The 19,097-nt window shown below is 38.1% G+C and overlaps 2 protein-coding genes across 3 annotated transcripts; one reads left to right on the plus strand and one right to left on the minus strand.

The window, feature by feature from the left end:
- Positions 1–1,738: 1,738 nt before the first annotated feature.
- On the plus strand, positions 1,739–16,550 carry LOC106617384 (serine-rich adhesin for platelets). 2 transcript variants are annotated; one of them, XM_014234527.3, is made up of 15 exons: positions 1,739–1,857; positions 8,783–9,463; positions 9,711–10,000; positions 10,235–10,555; positions 10,634–10,797; positions 10,942–11,228; positions 11,289–11,445; positions 11,506–11,700; positions 11,955–12,290; positions 12,364–12,508; positions 12,581–12,807; positions 12,866–13,184; positions 13,250–13,511; positions 13,945–14,065; positions 14,137–16,550. In XM_014234527.3, the coding sequence occupies exons 2-15, from the start codon at positions 8,813–8,815 to the stop codon at positions 16,260–16,262; spliced, it is 5,601 nt and encodes a 1,866-aa protein (XP_014090002.3). In that variant the 5' UTR covers positions 1,739–1,857; positions 8,783–8,812; the 3' UTR covers positions 16,263–16,550. The 2 variants fall into 2 exon arrangements, with proteins under 2 accessions (XP_014090002.3, XP_036223851.2); XM_036367958.2 differs by having other exon boundaries at positions 1,771–1,902.
- A 942-nt stretch (positions 16,551–17,492) lies between these two features.
- LOC106617361 (uncharacterized) lies at positions 17,493–18,842 on the minus strand. Its single transcript, XM_014234477.3, has 2 exons — positions 18,713–18,842; positions 17,493–18,646 (listed from the first exon to the last, which is right to left on the minus strand). The coding sequence occupies exons 1-2, from the start codon at positions 18,761–18,763 to the stop codon at positions 17,642–17,644; spliced, it is 1,056 nt and encodes a 351-aa protein (XP_014089952.2). The 5' UTR covers positions 18,764–18,842; the 3' UTR covers positions 17,493–17,641.
- Positions 18,843–19,097: the final 255 nt, after the last annotated feature.

Consider the following 19,097-nt stretch of genomic DNA (forward strand, 5'->3'; position numbering starts at 1 on the left):
TAATCTATTATTCTAATCAGTAATATTAAAAGATTTCTGAAGATCTATAATTCTACTGACTCTTAGTATACGATTGTAAAGTGTGCACGATAATCTGGTTTAGTTCAACGTAGGATTATTTTGATTTGATCCAATTCTGCATGGCGATAGTGATTTGACGTTTGATTTCAAGGCAGGTTATGTTTTCGAGCATGTTGCTGTTCTCAAAATAGATAGTACTGTCTAAAATATCAAGATTATGGCCATGGTGTGTGCTCACTGTTCATTTCGTCCGCCTGTCATCCATCACTAAAAAGATTTTCTCATTTCTTTATCCAATTCGGTGAGGTCCATTCCTGATGAAGATCATGCTGTTGTTCCATATTATTTTACACATCTACACAGATTTTAGATTAGGTCTTTCTAATATCTGACGAGTCGTGATGCTCTAGCCAAAACACATTATTATATTGGTAATTTTATACTTTTCACACTATTCAGCTTAAGACGAGTTGCTCAGCTGGTAATACATCGACTTATTAGCCTTTATCATTTCTTAACCCCATTATTGCTATTCTGTCTCGTCAAATAAGCGAACATTAACTCCATTGTCTTCGATTCAGCGTGCGACTTTCTCGTATTCTTCGGGTTCTTTATGTTTCTCATGACTTAAGTATGTTCGGAAGGTCAGTTAACAGGCCTTCCGTTCATTTTCGAACGCCCATAAAAAGAAGTATGTTAAGTAAGTTAAGTATGCCTAATTTAGAACAGTATTTCCAGCTTTTTGAGATAACATGTATTTCGACATCTCTTTTCTAATGAAATTCGACTTTCCTTACTAAGTACTTTCTCGGTTACTCGACCTGTAAACCGACCTATTTAAAATACAGTCAGTATTTGCTGCTCTCAGCTGATATATATATTTTTTTTAATATGACTTCCTCTAGAAATCTTCTCTTCAATGCTTAAATATATTTCTCTTCAGCATAGCTTCTTTATGAATTCAAGAATCACTAAAAATAAATATTTTTACCTAATATCTTTTATTCCGCTTTTAATTAAATTTGAAGTTCCTGCGCCTTTTATGTTTATTTTTATTTATCATCGGCATCAATCGCACCATCCATCTGTCAAGAGCATATTGGAAACATATCCGAATGTTTGTTGAAAATTAGAACTGACAAACGCTTTAAAAAATATGAAGCAATTAAACCATGAGAGAGTCATAAAATTGCTAAAAGACAGAAAGAGAGCAGACACATTCCCCAACGCACACACACAAAAGCACACCTAGGCACAAAGACGAAAGTGTCTTCGGGGCATCAAACATAGACGCTCCCTATCAGCAACTACAACACTTTCGGACATCTCGAGCATAGAATCTAGCCAAACAAAGACGAGGCATTTTCATTTTCAATTTCAGTTTCATTTCATTGATTTCAATATTGAGTTGAGAAAATGAGGCAACATTATTTGTATTGATCTCCCACCGCGTAACGGTAATTTAGCAAAACGCTATGAGCGAAATGAAAATACCAAGCAACGGACAAGAGCTGCTTAACCAAATCACCACCCAACCCCAAGCGGTTGGGACATCACGAACACACACACCAACACACAGACACACACGGAGATTTTTGTAAATAAATGCACGAGGAATAATGTTGTCAGCGGAATTGGCATGGTCGTGGAACCGAAGTGCTCTTAGCCGCTATTGAGAGCTTTTGCTGCCTCAGACGAAGATTCTTCTACAGTTACAGTTATAGAGTGCGAAGACTTTCATTATAAATTGCAAAGATCAGAAAAGTTTTGGGCGACGTCGAGAACACACGACGATGTGCAATAGTGCGGCATGGATCGGTTGTTGGTGTTGAAACGGTAAAAACGACGAAGCATACATACGGACATATATATACCTAAACGGTGGGTATATAGCGAAGAATTGGGTGGGGAAATAGTATAGGGGGCGACAGTGTAATAAAGTAAAATTGAAAAATTCAAATAAAAAATAAAAGTTATTGAAAAAAATATTGCAAATTAAGAATTGAAAACTAAAAAACAAAACAATAAATGAAAGTAGCTAAATATATATGTTAAAAAATATATATTTAAAATGAAAATTTAAAAAAATCTTAAAAATAAAAATAAAAAGATATTTAAAATAAAAAAAATTCTTAAAAACAAAAATGAAAAAAAAAAAATGTTCCGAAATAAAAAAACGCCGAAAATCGTAAAAATAAGTGAAATTGAAAAGTGAAATGTGAAAAATCACTTGCAGTAAAAAAATCGTTTACACAACACTTTCGCACAGCAGTTGAAACAGCATACGATCTCGAATCGCGTTGAGAAGGTTACAGAGTTTTCAAAAGTATTCGACAAAAATCAATCATTTTAAGGGCTTATTAGTACTGAAAATTAACGCAATTGTCTGGCATATTGTGAAAAAGTCGGTTGTGTATATCTAAACGTGCATAAGTATATACCTAATATATAATATATGGAACACACACACACAAACCCATAAAGCGATAGTATATATTTAAAAGTGCGCGCACGTGTGTGTGTGTGTGTATGTGTGCTTTCGTTCGCTGAAAGTGCACACAGTTTTGAAATTATTCAGCTATTTCTGCTGCTACTTGGTGCTTCTCTTCTTCTTCTTTTTGTTGTATTAAATGGAGAGAATTTATGGTTTGTTCTAAAAGTGGAAACAAAAGTGTGTGCTTGTACACCCAACCACCAAATGTAGACATACACAAACATACATGAGTGTGCGTTTTTTGTTGTTGGCCATTGTGTATACATGATTGTGGCAATCAGTTGAAAATACAAGAAATTCGAAATAAATAAAAATAAATTGGCGAAAATTTACGTATAAAGAATGAAAGTGTGAAAGTAGTCTCAAAAAAGAATTACCTCAGAGTTAAGTGTGGAAGCAGAACACGGAAAAGAAGAAGCAGCAGAAAATGAAAAACACTAAAAATTTTTAGTTAAAAAACTATTGGAAAAAGGTGAAAATTTCGCACTCAGCAGTGTTGTAACAGCGGGGCGTACGCACACAAACATACACATTAATATATGTACAAACGTATACATATGTATGTATATATGTATGTATGTGATCGGGCGTAGCATCGCGCTTCTTGCGCCAGCATGTGGAACGCTACCGCGTGCTTTGAAATTTGCAACAATTTCATCGTTGGTGAAAAGTTCATTGTGCTCGCAATGGGCATTTGTGCTGTCAGGGTCCATGGTGGGCACTCACCCACACATATACACACAAACACACTAATTTAGGCTCATTTATCATAAATTGATTGGCTAAAAGTTCTAAGATGGCAAACGTCAAAATATACATACAAACACACATACATATATACACACATAGGTATGTAAAGAATACGATTGGTGGCGCGACGCAAAAAGTAAACTCAACCGTTATACGATACACGTTTTCATTGAAAATGCCGAAAATTCACGCATCCGCCGTCTGCATCGACTTCCTTTCCGTCATACAAATTTGCTCTGAAATGCAAATTTTATTTTCGAAAACATTTCAATTCAAATGCATTTCAAAACATTTCCAAATCACGCACGATCAATTGCAGCAACGCTCGATTTGGAAATCACATTTTCCACATGCCAAAAGCGTATTTCAATATTTTCTATATCTCATATACATACATACATAGATGAAAGATTTTTGGCGTTTTCATACCCAGCATACATATATTTACTTACATATATACATACATACATATGTTCTTACATACATACTTGTATATATATATAGATATATATATTTTGGACTGGACGTGCTACGTGTTTATTTTGGTTTTTCTTTCTTCGCCACAATTTGTTAGCGAACGTTAATATAACGCCAAGCCATTCTGGTTCGCGACGTTCAATATAAACACACTCGCACAACGCATTTTCGCAACACTTATCCAGTTCACAGTAAGGTCTTTTGGTCCCACCATCGCTACACTCCATTTCCACTAGGTATATTTATGCACCCCTGTGGGAAAAATATGGGCTTTGAACTTAGTCGTAATATTTCGTGACTTCAGAACGTTCTTCTGAAATTAGGGTCTTCATTTACTTGTGCTTTTCCGCTGAGAACTGCCTTCCAACCCTCAAATGCCCATAAATCTTCCACAAACATATAACTGAAAGACGTATCTACTCTAGATAGTTCCCTGGAAGCCACATATGGTACAATCACTGGTTAACTACTCAACAGAGGTAACAGAGATTACTGTTGAAGTTTATATGAGTTTCTTAAGACCCAATTTACCATTCAAGCCAAAACTCTGGTGTATCCCTTTCCCTCCAGAAGATTAAGAGAAACACTGTCTAAATTTACGTTCCGGGAGAAATTCCTATTTATTTGTGAACTGAGAAAATGTTGCACATTTTTCAATAATCGACGAATGGTCAATTTTGCACTTTAATTGCAATGGGTAGACATTTGACAATATTGAATAGTTTTGCCGGTAGTTCCCACTGTCCTACGCAGACATTTGTCTAGTTCGTGGTACGAGTGAGAGAAAAGAGGAACCTTTGTCATAATGTAAAGAGTTATTCCGGAAGCAAATTGCAGTTCAGATGCATTCTTTGTTAAGTGTGAAATACAGGACTCTATTAACATAACACGGGAACACATTTTGAAAGATATCTTAAAAATCAAGTTTTTCTCATTTTATAACTAATTGCGGAAAACTCATCAATTGGGTCTTCTAATCGATTCCGAAACATGGCGATTTGTATTTTTTGAGCTAACATATACGGAACCGTTTTATAAACAGATTAGTTCACTGTGTTTATCTTTAGGTCACGTTCCTCTGTTTGTTTTTATGAGCTAAAAAATGTTTCTCCTTGTTCTGCTTATGTGGCCTGTTCTTCTCGTCTGCCAGCGGACCGAAAAGTATCCAGATTTATGTCCGGGCATGATCTGTCATATCAACAGTATTTGGTGAAACAGTAAGAAGAATGTTTAATTTTGCTACACTAGTAACATTTCGTTCCGAGTTTACTTTGGAACTCAAGTGTGAAAATGAATTTAAAAAGAACGTCATAAACATTACTGACTCAGTCTCAATATATCTCTGCCAAAAATAAATTGACTTTCCAGTGCTTTCAGACTTAACCGCATTCAGATATTTAGTTTTTGTAAACGAATTGACGGTCGTCTGTCCACCTTTTATTCCTACTAGTTTCCGTGATGCTTGGCAGACGTTTAGTTCACAGTTTTCCGTTTGATCCGATCATTTTTTTTCAATTATTAGTTTTATGTTTAGACCCATTCACTTTCGCAGTGGAATTAAACTCAGTTGAAACTTTTTATAACAGGTATTCGCTAGATATTCCATACATTTTTTTTTTTGCTGAATTTCCTAATTCAAAAACGTTCGATTTAAAGCGTAAATTTTTTCATCAAGTTTTCAAAAATAGTTTCCTCCTTATGTGGAAGGTGGGAGTCTACTATAACCTAACCTCAAGTTAAGAATTAAGTTTGCTAATAAGACGTATGGTCCATTAGCCTAACTCTAATATGTATTGTTTATTATTTGACTTCAGAGATAACCTCAAGAAGCCGATTGCAAAATTTATTGCCTATATGGCTTTATAATAATAATATTCTACATCCTTAATTTCTTGCTTGGTTCACGCCTAGAAGCATATAGCAAAATATAAATGTTCACATACATACATACTTATGTATATAGGTAAAAAGGTGTGTACTTAAAATCTGTATCAACTTATCATAGTTAATTCGAACGCTGCATGTTCAATTTTCGATTTAAGAGTTTCGCCTGAAATATTGCACTCATGCTGATTCCTACTACGCACATACATTTATTTTGTAGACTGTGCTTTCCTGCGAACCCCTCGTAGCGCTGAAATTCGGTTGTCGTGACGTTATAGCCCCGTCGCTGTTCCACTTTACAAGGTGTGAAAATAATATTTAAGGCAACATTAATTATCGTATGTCATATATTTTATATAATTGTGATATTAAAAGTATATTCTACTCAGGTTTAAGTAATTTAAGTCTACAACAGGATTAAAAAGAAATTATTGAAGAAATGTGGGGCATGCAGTAGTACTCATATAATATATAATAATGTATATATGTATGTACGCACAGTTATATTATATGTAATTGATGCAGAAGTGCATGAATGGAAGATAATCTTTTAAGGTCAAGTAATGTTTATATATACATACATACTTTAGATCTATCCATTTGTATATGTATATAGACAGCTAAACAGAGAAAATCGTGTGTGATGAAACATTTGAAAATCATTAAGCATTACAAAAAAAAAAATAACAAAGTCTAAGCCTGCTAGGAATCTGGAAAACACAGAATATTTTAAATTTTCCACCACTAAGGGAAAGAAAGGGCATCTAAAAATGCCTTATATTAACCGTTGAGAAAACGTTTTTAAAGATTTCATGTAAGCAAATATGCCACCTTTCATTGCAGACAAAAACTTTATGTGAAGAACTAAAGCTGAACTTTAGTTTATCGATTTGAGGCTAAATAAAGAAATTTATTATAAATTTAATAGCTCTCTTGTCAATAACGAAATAAATATTACCATAAGCATGTGTGTGAAAACTCCGGTTTTGATAATTTTAAAAAACTTCTCAGACAGTTTTGTGATTGCTTGATTATGTATTGTTAAAGCACGCGTCAAAGCTAGATGCCAGGAAAGAGCAAATACGCCATATTTTACAAATTTTCTTTTTAGGCGAAAACGCAAGCCTTAGGCGGCTGAAAATGTGGTTAGTGTTTAACAGCCAGTCACAATTTGGTTTCGTCGATTTCAATTCGGTAGTTAAGATGTCACCTACGGCCGTACTCTTAACTTGAAAATGTACCCGACCGTTGAGAGGAAGTAATCGGCTAGGAGTAGCCAACTTTATAGCAGAGGAATTGTGTTCTATCAGGTCAACGCCACACACATCAGTGGCTCGCCGGAAGATACCGGAGCTTGTTTTGACGGTTCTTAAGTTACCCACTTTATAGGCCGGTACTGGCACTAAGTGTTTATTACCTGTTCCTGCCTAGAACATATTATTATGTTGGTGAAAAATTTGCCTTAAGAAATGCTTGTGAAAATCGACTATCCCAAACTTTGTTATAACGGACGAGGCTTTCTATGAGTGTGGTAATATGAAATTATATTCAAAATGACAACAAGTTATCGAATAAAACGGTGTATATTTGATTCAAAACGAATCATTCTAACTATTCTATACTTGTATAAAACCTTCAATGCAATGTAAATATAATGTTATTTGCTTTTACTAGACCTTAAATAACTCAAACCCATTTTCATGACTTCATAACAACAAATAATGGTGGGGAAGTTGTTAGGAGTGAAGGGCGACATCGCTCCCCAGCGCTTAGGTTCAATCTTATTTTTTAAGCGGCTTCAAACAAATTTGTTTTTGCTAGTTTTCGCATTTTGACAAACAAAAGTAAGTCATTGTCTATTTTAATGGCACCTAAAAATTTTCAAAGGATCAAAAAATTTGTTTACTTACTTTTTACCGGATAAGCTCAAGATGATAACTTAATATCTAACACAGATTATAAAATCTCCTCACCACTTCTCCAGTTCTACTATAAAAAACTATATTATATACTAAAAAAAAATTGTCTGTTACTTGATTTTCATTCAGATATTTCCAACATTGATGAAATATTTATATACTGTCTTATTTCAATGTGCGCCAACTGTAGCCGTCTACGTTGAGTATTTCAGAGTAAGCCCAAAGACTTCAAATACATACATATATACTTTATATAAATCTATGTATACTCGTATATTATATATAGATATATTTAATTCAAAGCTCTGAAAATATAACTAAAAGTCAGCACGACTTTATACGACAAATCAACTGAATGGATGCGGACGTTTAACCGGCCAAGGAATATTAATTTGGGGAATATTTCCTGACTTTCTCGCTACAACAACAATAGCAACAATGATTTCGTATGCTAATCATAAAAATCTATCAGCCTCAGGGTAGGTTCAATATTTTTTGAATTTCCCCTCCATATTGCAAGTGCATTGAGGCACTTTCTAAGCAACTGACAGAAATTACTGCATGTATGGGTGTATATAAGTTTCCATATACTTAAACATATATGTATACATAAACATGGCAATAACACCTATTAGAACCATTAGTCTACAAGGCGTATGAGTAATATTTTTATAATAACTTTACCACTAGCTTATTATATATAATTCTACGTTTTCTCTATTTGTATGGTATCAAAGTGGCAAAGCTCAAATAAATCACGTTAGTTATTAGACTGATGAAATTTACAATTTCCATTGAATATTATTGAGGGCGAGTGGCTCCACTTCAGAACCTAACACAACGCACTTGTTACAATTCCGCCGACGTATGCTGCTAAAGTAAACAAAACACTCATTTTTATAACCAAATATGTGTGTATGGATATGTATATGTGTATGTATGTATGCATATCTGTGTATAAACCATTACGGTAATGTTTATACTTTAAATGAATATTAGAGAAATTGCGAAAAATTTACTTGGCATTATTTCGTGCTATTAAAACTGAAAGATGCCGCATAAAGCTTTGAATCGATGTTTCTAAAAAATGAAAATTATGAAATACCGTTATGTACATATATCAAGCTATATTTATAAAATATTATAATTATGTTGAATACACGTACAATGTGATTTCATATATACATATGAAATTTCTTTAAGTAATTCAAATACCACAACATATTTGTAATTCCAGTACATTTAATCAGTATAATAACCGCAAGTAATGGATAAACTGCCCGAACGTCCGTTATCGGCACGTTCCATGCCGTTTACGGCCGCTGGCACGCATATTGCACAAACACAACCGCAAGCAAACACATCCAGGCCTCCGTCGCGCCGCACCTCCGATCAGTATGTGTATGATACGTTGCCATCACCACCGCCAGATCCACGTCAAACCGATAATATTTTCCAATTTCCAACCAAAACCAAAGAAGAGCTGCCAGCTGGCTACCACACGCTCTTCAATTATGTCGAAAGCGAGGAGGAATTCTACAAAACACTCTACAAGATCATCGCCAACGATTGTAGGGCGGCGCATGAAGCGGCGAATAAGCAGCAACAACAATTACAACCACACTCGCTGCAATTGCAACAACAGCAGCAGCAGCAGCAACAACAAGCGCCATATGAACGGCACGATGTGGAGCCAACACGCTGCGCCTACTGTCAGCACATGCGACAGGAGTGCATCCAATTCATCGAGCCGCTGCAGGGTCGCTTAGGCAGCAGCTTAGCGGCGCTGTTGGCAGCGCACGGTGCGGTGGAGCAACTATCGTGCCTCTACGCATTGTGGGATAAATATATTGATGAGGCGGCGAAGTGGCGACGACAGCGAGAGTGCCTGAATTACGTGAATCTACTTAACGAAAAGGTGAGATCAAGTGTACCAAAAATAAAATAAAAACACAAAAAAAGTTGAGACAAACAAAAATATTTTTAAAAATATAATATAAATATGTATACATACATAAATACAAATGGGAAATCCAACAGCAAAGCGGCACAAATAAACACAGAAAATACATTACATAAATAAATAGACTACCACACTCACGCGCGCAATTTTCTTGCTTTTCTCCACTTTTTTCATGCCGCGCGACCTACAAACAACATCGTAGATGCAGACTGCCAAAGAGGTGCGTAGTAGACGGCAACAACAATTGCGCCAACAACAACAGCAACAAAAGCAATATTTACAGCAACAGCACGAGCACGAGCAAGAGCAATACTCCGAGACCGAAGCAGATTTGGAGGAATCGATCGCGCTCGTCGAATCCATGTTAAGCGAAACAGCCACAACGCCAGCGCCCACAACACCAGCCCCTACATCGCTCAGTTTTAGCAGCTTTAGCGCTTTCGGCGGCGGTGGCAGCAATCCCTCATCGATAAAACGTGGCGCTCTCAAACAGTGAGTATAAGTACTCATTTTATAATAGCAAACACCTGTTGAGAGCTAAGCGAGCACAGCCAAGTGTTCGAGAGCAACAGAGAGTGTAAGCGCAAGCAAACGCATCTTCTATGCTCACTCGCGAGAACGCTTATTTGCTTGCTTCTCCTTGCTCTCTCCATGTTTACAGGTGTTTGCTTGCCGAACTTTTTTCTAATATGTTTGTGGCTTATTTACTACTACCTTTACTCACAGGCAACGTGAACGCAGCAAATCAATGATGATAGACGATGTAACGTCTGCTGCAACATTAACTGTACGCGCGGAGCATGAGCGCGATTCGAAAAGTTCCAGCGCATTGCCGTATATGCAGCGGCGCCAGAGTACCTATAGTGAGGGCAAATCGAAGGTGTCGAAGTGGACGAAGGTCAAGGCGGCATTCAAGTGGGAGCGTGCCAATGTGCCAGCGCTAGCCGAAGGTGTTGGCAGCAGTGGCGTTATCGTGTACAACGTAGTGCCCAAGGACCACGTGTCCGCGAGTGTGGGTTTAACGCCCGTCAATACTGAGGTGGCAAGGTGAGATTATGACATCCTAAATGTGCCCTATATACTCGAAATATACCTATAATTAAACTATACTTCTAACAAACACAGATATTTGCGAGTGCCCTCGTTGCCCGGTACAGGTGGTGGCAGTTCGGCTGATAGCATTTTGAGCTCATCATCCGGACATTTGCTGAGCGAGACTGGCACGCCGGGCACTATCAGTTCGGCGAGTTCAATGGACGACATTGATAGCAGTTGCCGCAGCACGCTGAGTAATTTGTTTACTGCTTTATTCATCATTGATTTCTATATTATATTTATTTTCAATTTTCTTTTTTGGCTTATAATTAAAGACTACAAAAGAAATATATTTATATTGACAAAGATTTACAAATATTATTATTTCAACCGTTCAGGAAGAGACTCCACGAAGAGCGATAGCCGCGTGATTGATGATAACGCAACGTCACTGTTGGAACATTCAAAAACCGATGACATTGAAACGCTGAGCCGCTCGTCAAAGAGTGACAGCAATATGAGAGCGCTTATTGCTAAGAAATCCTCGTCGATCAAATCTTTGCGTAGAAATAAGAATCTTTCCGACTTTGAGGCACTGCCAGAGAATGTTGTTGCTGATTTAAAAGGCACAACACAACGTCGCACAAAGCCACCACCTAGCCCATTGAATCTTAACCTCAGACAGGTACCTCGAAATTTATTGAGTTTTCACAACAACAAGCTATTTCCTTCATTTCTGTTACAGGACCTTACCGATTCGGATTTTTCTTACTCACCCTACTCACTGAAAAGCCCTAAAGATGGTACACAATCATTAAATCGCACGAAGAAAATAGGTTCACCTGGTAATTCGTCAGTACCCAGCAGTCCTTCGCGTCACTCGGATTTCTTTTGTGAATTCGGTGCGTAAACTCAATCAATTCATTGTGTTAACATTTATATAATATTTGTACTTGTTGCAGAAAGTGAAGATTTGTCGAGTGGTGACTTTTCCGAACCTACCACACCTAATCATTTGTCAACGCATAAATCGTATATTGATGAGAAAAATGAAATTAAACAACGGTATCAGATGCTACGCGCCAAATTCGATGTGGAATTTGAGGCGAAACGTCGGGAATGGGATAAAATGAAGATGAACAAGAATGCGTGCAGAGGTGAGTAGATAGTACATAAGCCAAAAAATTGGCCTCCCATAGATTTTTCAAGCGTCAAATTTTGACAGAAGATGAGTAAAAAGTAACAGGCAAAAGAAGGATTAAAAGCTTTGTCAAAAAAATCATTTTGATTATATACTCTATTATAAGTCTGGTCCAACCATCATCAGATTTAAGATTTTATTAAATATTTGTCTAGCTATTTTAACTGCCTATTCATTGAATATTCCCATTATTATTTTTACTATCTACAGCTATAGCCTTAATTACACCACCCAAACCGGAGGAACAACAACATCCGCAACATCCAGTCTTCAACAATAATCTATCAGCGAAACTTCTAGAAGAAAATCTTACCCCCGATTTTAAGAAGAAATTGCGTAAATGGCGTGTGAAAAAGCAAATATCAATTGTTGGATCGCATCCAACACAAATCTCACCCACGTCACCAGTGCGTGATGGGCCGACCGATGCAAAGCCGAAGATTGATTGGAATCTTTGGAAGACAGGGCAACTGAAATTGGAGGGTCAAGGTTTAACACCGCTGCCAGATCAAAAGGACTTACCAGAGGATTTTCAAAAGAAATTGGGTAAGCATATTTCATATATTATATTATATTATATTAGACAAATTATGTAATTTCTAATTCATTATGCCTACAGAACAATGGAATAAACTAAAACAGGGAGGTGGTGGCACAAGCAATGTACCAAGCGGTCAAGATTCCATAAAGCGTCCCAGTAAACTCACGGATAGTATAAAGAAAACTGTGGAGAGTAAGCCGCATGACAAAGATAAGCTAGAAAAGTGAGTACACGCATTGTTTTTGGCTCTTTTTTTTACATACTCGAACACGCTCTCTCTGACACATACAAACAGATTAGCCAAACTCAAAGCGATCGTCACCGATCACCCCGCCAAAGAGATCGAAGTGAAGACCTCAGAGGGTGTTATGAAATTCGAGGGCATTTCGCGAAAATTCACACGTAAACTATATGAATGGGAGAAGGCACGTGGCATTGGACCGGAGTCATCAACATTCGCACTACTGCATCCCGGCTATCGACCCATTGTGGTAGATCGCATCACTAAAGAGAGCAACGCTAGTAAGAAATGTACCGGTAACACAAAATTACAATTCATTAATTTCGGTTTACTATGCAGAGGACAACACCCCAACACTTGGACGTTCATTTTCTTTGGATAGCATTGCACAAAATAATGTCACACTACCAGCAATCTCGCAGCAAGCTTCCAGTTTGTCTTTGAACGATGTGAATGATCTGAAGGAGATCGATAATCATGGCAGTTCGGATGTGATTGATGAGCATGAGTACAAGAAATATGAAGAACCCGAAGCGGTGATGGTAGAAGTTGAGGACCATATCGAGGAGACCGCATCACCGCTGGTGACCGCACATACACTTGTGGAACAACAGACACCCATTTATAAATACGAAGAAGGCGCTTGCAGTGATTATTGGTAACCGAAGAAGATCTAAAGAAGATATCTAAAGAATATAAGAAACAAAACTTACTTCTCCACAGCAACACACGGCGAGTTCAAAGTTTTGAATCGCACACTAATTTGGCACCACTACTCTCTGTGCTCCAGCGTACTGAAGAGAACTTCGCGAAACTCAAGTCTTCATCCACAGAATTGTGTCAGAATGCCAAATTGCGGCAGTGTGAGACGATGCTTACCTACATACGCAACATTTATCCTTATTACTCAGATAACCTGATGAAGCCGAACGTTTTGAATGCCATATCAGACGTGCAAAGCGAATTAAGCAGAATTGGCGATCTGGTGAGTTCAAAAAATATATTATGTAGGCTTGATAGGAAAGGTTGCTGCAGAATATATTAAGATAGGTGTCTGGGAATAAAAGGAAAGACTATAAGAGGATACTCTAAAAAAATTAGATCTTTATTAAAGATTTTCTATGTAGTACTAAATTCTTAATAGTTTTCTTAAAGAAAGACTTTTTGGACGAAACTAAGCTTAAGATAGCTTGTGAGACTTAAGATATTTGCTTGAGTTCATTAGAGTATTTGAGCTTCTAACACATCATTCCTCGAATGAGTGTTAAAAAAAACTAACTTTGTTGCCAAGCTAAATAAAATACATCTAGAGATCGGATTTATTTATGACCACGAGGAAATCTAAAGATAAAGACATCTTCAAAATTACTTTTAATTAAGAAATCACTAACCCGTCTGCACTCTTCTTTACCCGCTAGTGCGAAAAGTACCCGCTTGATGAGGCTTGTTGCCAGGAAATCATGGAGGAGCGCAATAACGAATATAACGAGGAGTTAAAGGGCCTAAGCGAATCTTTGTCGTTATTGAGACGAAATATACGTAAGTACATGCAATTTCCTCGACGCCAAGCTCAATAAAATGATTTCATTTTTCGCGTAAACATTTCACAGATGGCGGTTCAACTCCTTACCCAAGAGATATCGTGCCGGATATTAGTATCACCACAGCTGACGTACAAAATATGACTACAACCGATACAACGAAGGATCACATTTCAACCACACTTGAAGCAACGGATGAATGGAGTGCTTCGCACCCGGAAAATGATGAAACCAACGTATCCAAACTTACACAGCGAACACAATACGCTAACGGTAATGGCGGAAATAGCGCGGTTAGTAAAAAGAAGTTACGGCTGCGTAAAACTGGTTCGCGACAGAACAGTAAAACGGAGAGCGATAGCAGTGACGCGGACACACACAGTGTGTTGGAGACACCACGACGCATAAAGCGCAAGAATTTTCGCCTTAAACAGCGCTCATTCGATGATGATTATCGGAGAAATGAAGAGACCGGCGGAGATGATGTTGTATACGTGTTAAAAGTGAAACCGGGTCATCCTATTGAGCAATGCGAGAATGTAGTGAGCATGGAACGCTGTTTTTCCGAAACTAACAATTTCCGACCGAAAAGTGGCAGCGAAAAGTGTCTGGTAGATACCGCAATAGCGATATCTAGGCAACCACCAGTTGATGATGTAAATGATATGTCAGAAAATGTGAATTTTAACCAAAATGAAAAAGTTTTTGTGAAAACCAAACGAAAATTATTTACTGCAGTCCCTGAGCCAAATGCTATCGGTGGCATAACGGTAGTTGAACGAGAGCTCGTTACAACGCCAACTGAGGATGGAGAAGCGCCGACCGAAACATCCTTGTCAGAGACAGAGCCCATGACGCTGGAAGCTGTAGAATTTGTTGATTCAGAAACACCGACGGAAGTCGGTAGTCTAACGCCCAAGTGTTCCAATTCGACTTGCAGGTCTCTGAGTCAGGGTGATGTGCGTCGTGACGAGTATGATTACGAGGATGAGCGCAAGTGTCATAGTGCCGAAAAGCTCGTAACATCAGCTGAAAAACAATCAAAGGAGGCACGTCCACCACTTGCATCCGACAGTTTTCGCGTTATAAACAAAAGCTGTGCTAGCCTCATGCGAGAATCGGCAAGTCCCGCAAAGTTTGGTTCGTTTATCGCCAATCCGGCTGGTCCCAGCCCCACGGAGATGCGTAAAGAACATCGTTTCAAAAAGAATACCGAAAAGTCACATTATTACATACCTTTCTCGAAATCGCAAAGTGGCACAATCAAGAAAATCGAGACGAAAATTGCTAAAACGTATTCGGGAACCTCTATCGGTGAGGTATCGCCACAAACTTTTGCAGCCGATAGATTTGACAATACATTACCGCGCATCGCGCGCAAACTCGAACGAAAATCATTGACACCCACTAGCATGCAGCCGCAGCATTTTGACTTTCCTGTACCGCATAGTTCTGAGCCCACAACACCGTTACACCTGATAACACAAGATACTCCACGTACACCTCTTTCCGAACGCGCATTGCGTTTACAGAAAGCAAAGGAGGAATTTCTGCAGGGCAACGGCGCACAGCCCCAGGCCGAAACGCCTGAACCGCAAGTGAAACGGCGCGACGATATTGTACGCAATGAAACGTGGGAACAATACCGTCGTAGCGACTATAGCATGAGTTCAGCGGCGGGCGGAGAAGCAAATTTACCAAAGAGTTTCAGCGTTGGCACTATTACCGGAGATTCTTACACTGAAACACCGACACACTCGGACACTGGGACTGATCTAGATAGCAGTGTCTACGATTCCTTGCCACGTTCAGTCAGTCGTTCCGGTAAAATATCCAGTAAGCTTGGCTTTGCCACACTCGCCTCGAAATTCCGACGTGGCAAAGGCATCAAGAAAGGAAAAGACGCACCAAAGCCAGAACCTGAACCAGCTAAAGGTAATAGAGCACTGTCGGCATTGTGCCGCCAGACATTAATGGCCGATGTCATAGCCGTGCCACAATTGGCTAAGGAGAGCACGCATGAGAGTGTTCAGAAATCTCAGTCTTCACCGCAAGCCGGTAGAGGTTACAACAGCGGTAGTGGAAGCGGCCAAAGCTCTCTTTACGGTGCGGCTGGTGTTCGACCGCAATTGGAGCCTTTAAATAAATCACAAAGTGAGCAATATGTAAGACGTCACAAAGAGAGCATTGTCTAGTCAAAAGCCCAAATTACTGTGTCATGCAAATGTCCATGGATTTTAAAAGCCCAACAGGATTTAAATTCAATTTATATTAATTTATACAATTATACATATATACAGTATATATTTAATTTTATTCTTGAGTGTAAGATACGATTGTATTGAAATTATTTATAGATTTTTATTTGCATTATATTAATCATTGTATCCGACGGATACAAAAGCGAATGTGTTGAAGAGTTGTAATATATAGAGATTTTTATATGTATGTATGTGTTAAAAAATGAGGTTTCTTTTGAAAATTGCTTTACTATTGTTATTGTTACTATTGTTTATATAAAATTATCTCGTACGATAGAGTTCTAAAAAAATGGGTGGTGCTTATAGTGATGTCGAGGCTTGTTTCGGAGAGGTTTTAGAGAGCTATGTTTTATGGTCTGAAAGGTTAAGATTTTCGAGGGAAATCACTTAAGAAAAAATAGCTTTCTTATAACTATAAGAAACCCTCCAGATTTTGTTCCCAATGTGATAAATTTTAGTCAGGAGATCCTCCTTTGGATCTCTCAAATGCCAATAATGACCATTCTCTTTTTGTCAAAACTGACGGATAATCATAAAGATATGGTTATGAAGTCAAGATCAAACCCTTATGATTCAACACCTCTAAATAAGCATACCAGATTCGACCATCTACCAAGGTCTCTCTACTGCCGTGGTGGCGTATATTAATCAAGGAGAGTTATCTTGAAGATATGCCACAAAAAAAGTTTCAAGAACTATAGAAAAACAATAAGAATACAAGCTGAAATCAGCAACTCAGTGGATTTGGTAAAATACCTGTTTTTTTTCCACCCCAACGCTGACCAATGTCTCTTAACTTGGAGCATTCGGAGCATGGAAAATATAACGTTTTAACCTGCCGTCGTTTGAGCTCGAAAAAGCCGTAAAAGCATATCTCGGAAGCTCGAAGTACTATGATAGCTCTGCTATTATTAGAGGTATTCTACCTTACACATCATTTCTTTACCTGCAACCGCTTCATTGATCAATAGACTCAAGCTTCTTATTCTAAACTTTCTAATCAGAGCGTGATACTGCACAAAATTTTTCCAAACTAAGTTAAATTTAGTAGGATCAGATTACTCGATACTTAATATGTAGTTCAAGGTTAACAAAACATAAGAGAAGCTAATGAGTCGTCAACAGAACTCATCCAAAAACCTAAAATAAAAACTACCGATCTGATAAGGCTTTAAAGATTGGTTATTCATACTAATTTCTCATAATTCGAAAACGAGTTACTGCCAGCTTTATATTTTACTATCCGGCTAGGTGTAAAAATATTTAATGCAATAATCTTTTAAGAATTCCAAATAGTTATATAATTTTCTCAATTAATTAAAATCGCGTTGATTTTCCGGTTTCATGAAATCATATTCCACGATGGTGTTATCGACGAACATAATACAAGTGGACAAATTAGCCACAGTCTCCACCATCTGCGGCACGCCACCGACGAAGTCGCGACTGCAATGCACACTTCCTTGCGCTGCATTCGGCAACTCATTCTTCACCTTATCAAGCGCGCTGACACCCACTAAATAGGTCTCTTTGATATTTCCCACAATTTTCGATAAATTCAACAGCACAGCAGACAATTTCCCCAGTAAAGATTTTCTACCGGCGACTTTTTTATAAATACCAGCCAAACTGAAGACATTCTCCTGAATAGTGCTCACTGTGTGCACGGTCTCTTGCTCAATGCGCAACACCAAACGCTTCGAATATCTGTAACAGTCGAGCCCCCCGTAGATGTGCTGCAGCGAGGCATTCAATTGCGGTATGTGCGAATAGGTGCAATAGGCGGCGCGTGCTCCGCGTGTCGCCACCTTGAATATTACCCTTAGCGCTCTCAATATATAGCCCACGATTTTCGGTTTATTAATTTTAATCAGTTGCGACTCCACTTGCAGGGAACTTCGTACGATTTCGTCAATTTGCTGCTGTGCCTCGTCCAGTGCCTCTTGAAGCAAACTTTCAATGTCCTCGCGTTCGGCAAGCTCGACAGCGGTAAGATCAATGCCGGCTGATCCCATCAGTTCGGCAACTGTCGGCAGTGTTTTATTGTATAAATCGACTTTGTTGTTGTCTTCGACAAATGTATATTGTTGTTGGAAATCTGCGAAATATTGCTCGAATTCAGCTTGAACTGCTGCGTGCTGTGAATCTTGTGCTTGTGCGTCGTCCTCATCTAGACCTCTTTGGGGTGCTTGGCTCACTATGTAATTATATTGTTCTTGCAGATAATAGAATAGTGGCCGCAAGGCATTTATCTCCTCGGGTGTAAGGTCGGTGGTGTGATCGAGCATGCCGCTAATTTCTCTGTAAGCGAATATTGGCTGCAATAACAATTCGATTAAATGTTTTGCCTAAGTTTTGGTTGTTTTTCTTTCTCTAGTCCTTACCGTTAAACAAAGTAGTAACATGCAAAGGCCTCCTTTGACTTGAAAATTCATTTTATTGAAACTTCAGTATCCAAAACCAAAAAAGAAAATAAACCACTTGACACGTCCGAACCTCTGTGAATAATACCGCTGTTTAGCCGTTAAATAATTTTTGTCGAATCTTTGTTAATCTAACTATTTATGGCCTGCTTATCGGTAAAACGAATACTACGATTAAATAATTCTAGTAATCTAAGAGGTAGATTGTAGCTGAGTTGGTTATGTGTGTGAACACAAAGCTGTGGAACATGGGTTCTATACCCAGATCAAGAACAAAAAAATTAGTATACCTCGAAAAGCAACGAAAGTAAAATAGACATTCGCAGGCTACTTAAAACCTGTAGAA

The sequence above is a fragment of the Bactrocera oleae genome, chromosome 2, assembly GCF_042242935.1.
Source record: "Bactrocera oleae isolate idBacOlea1 chromosome 2, idBacOlea1, whole genome shotgun sequence".
NCBI classification, from domain to species: Eukaryota; Metazoa; Arthropoda; class Insecta; order Diptera; family Tephritidae; genus Bactrocera; species Bactrocera oleae.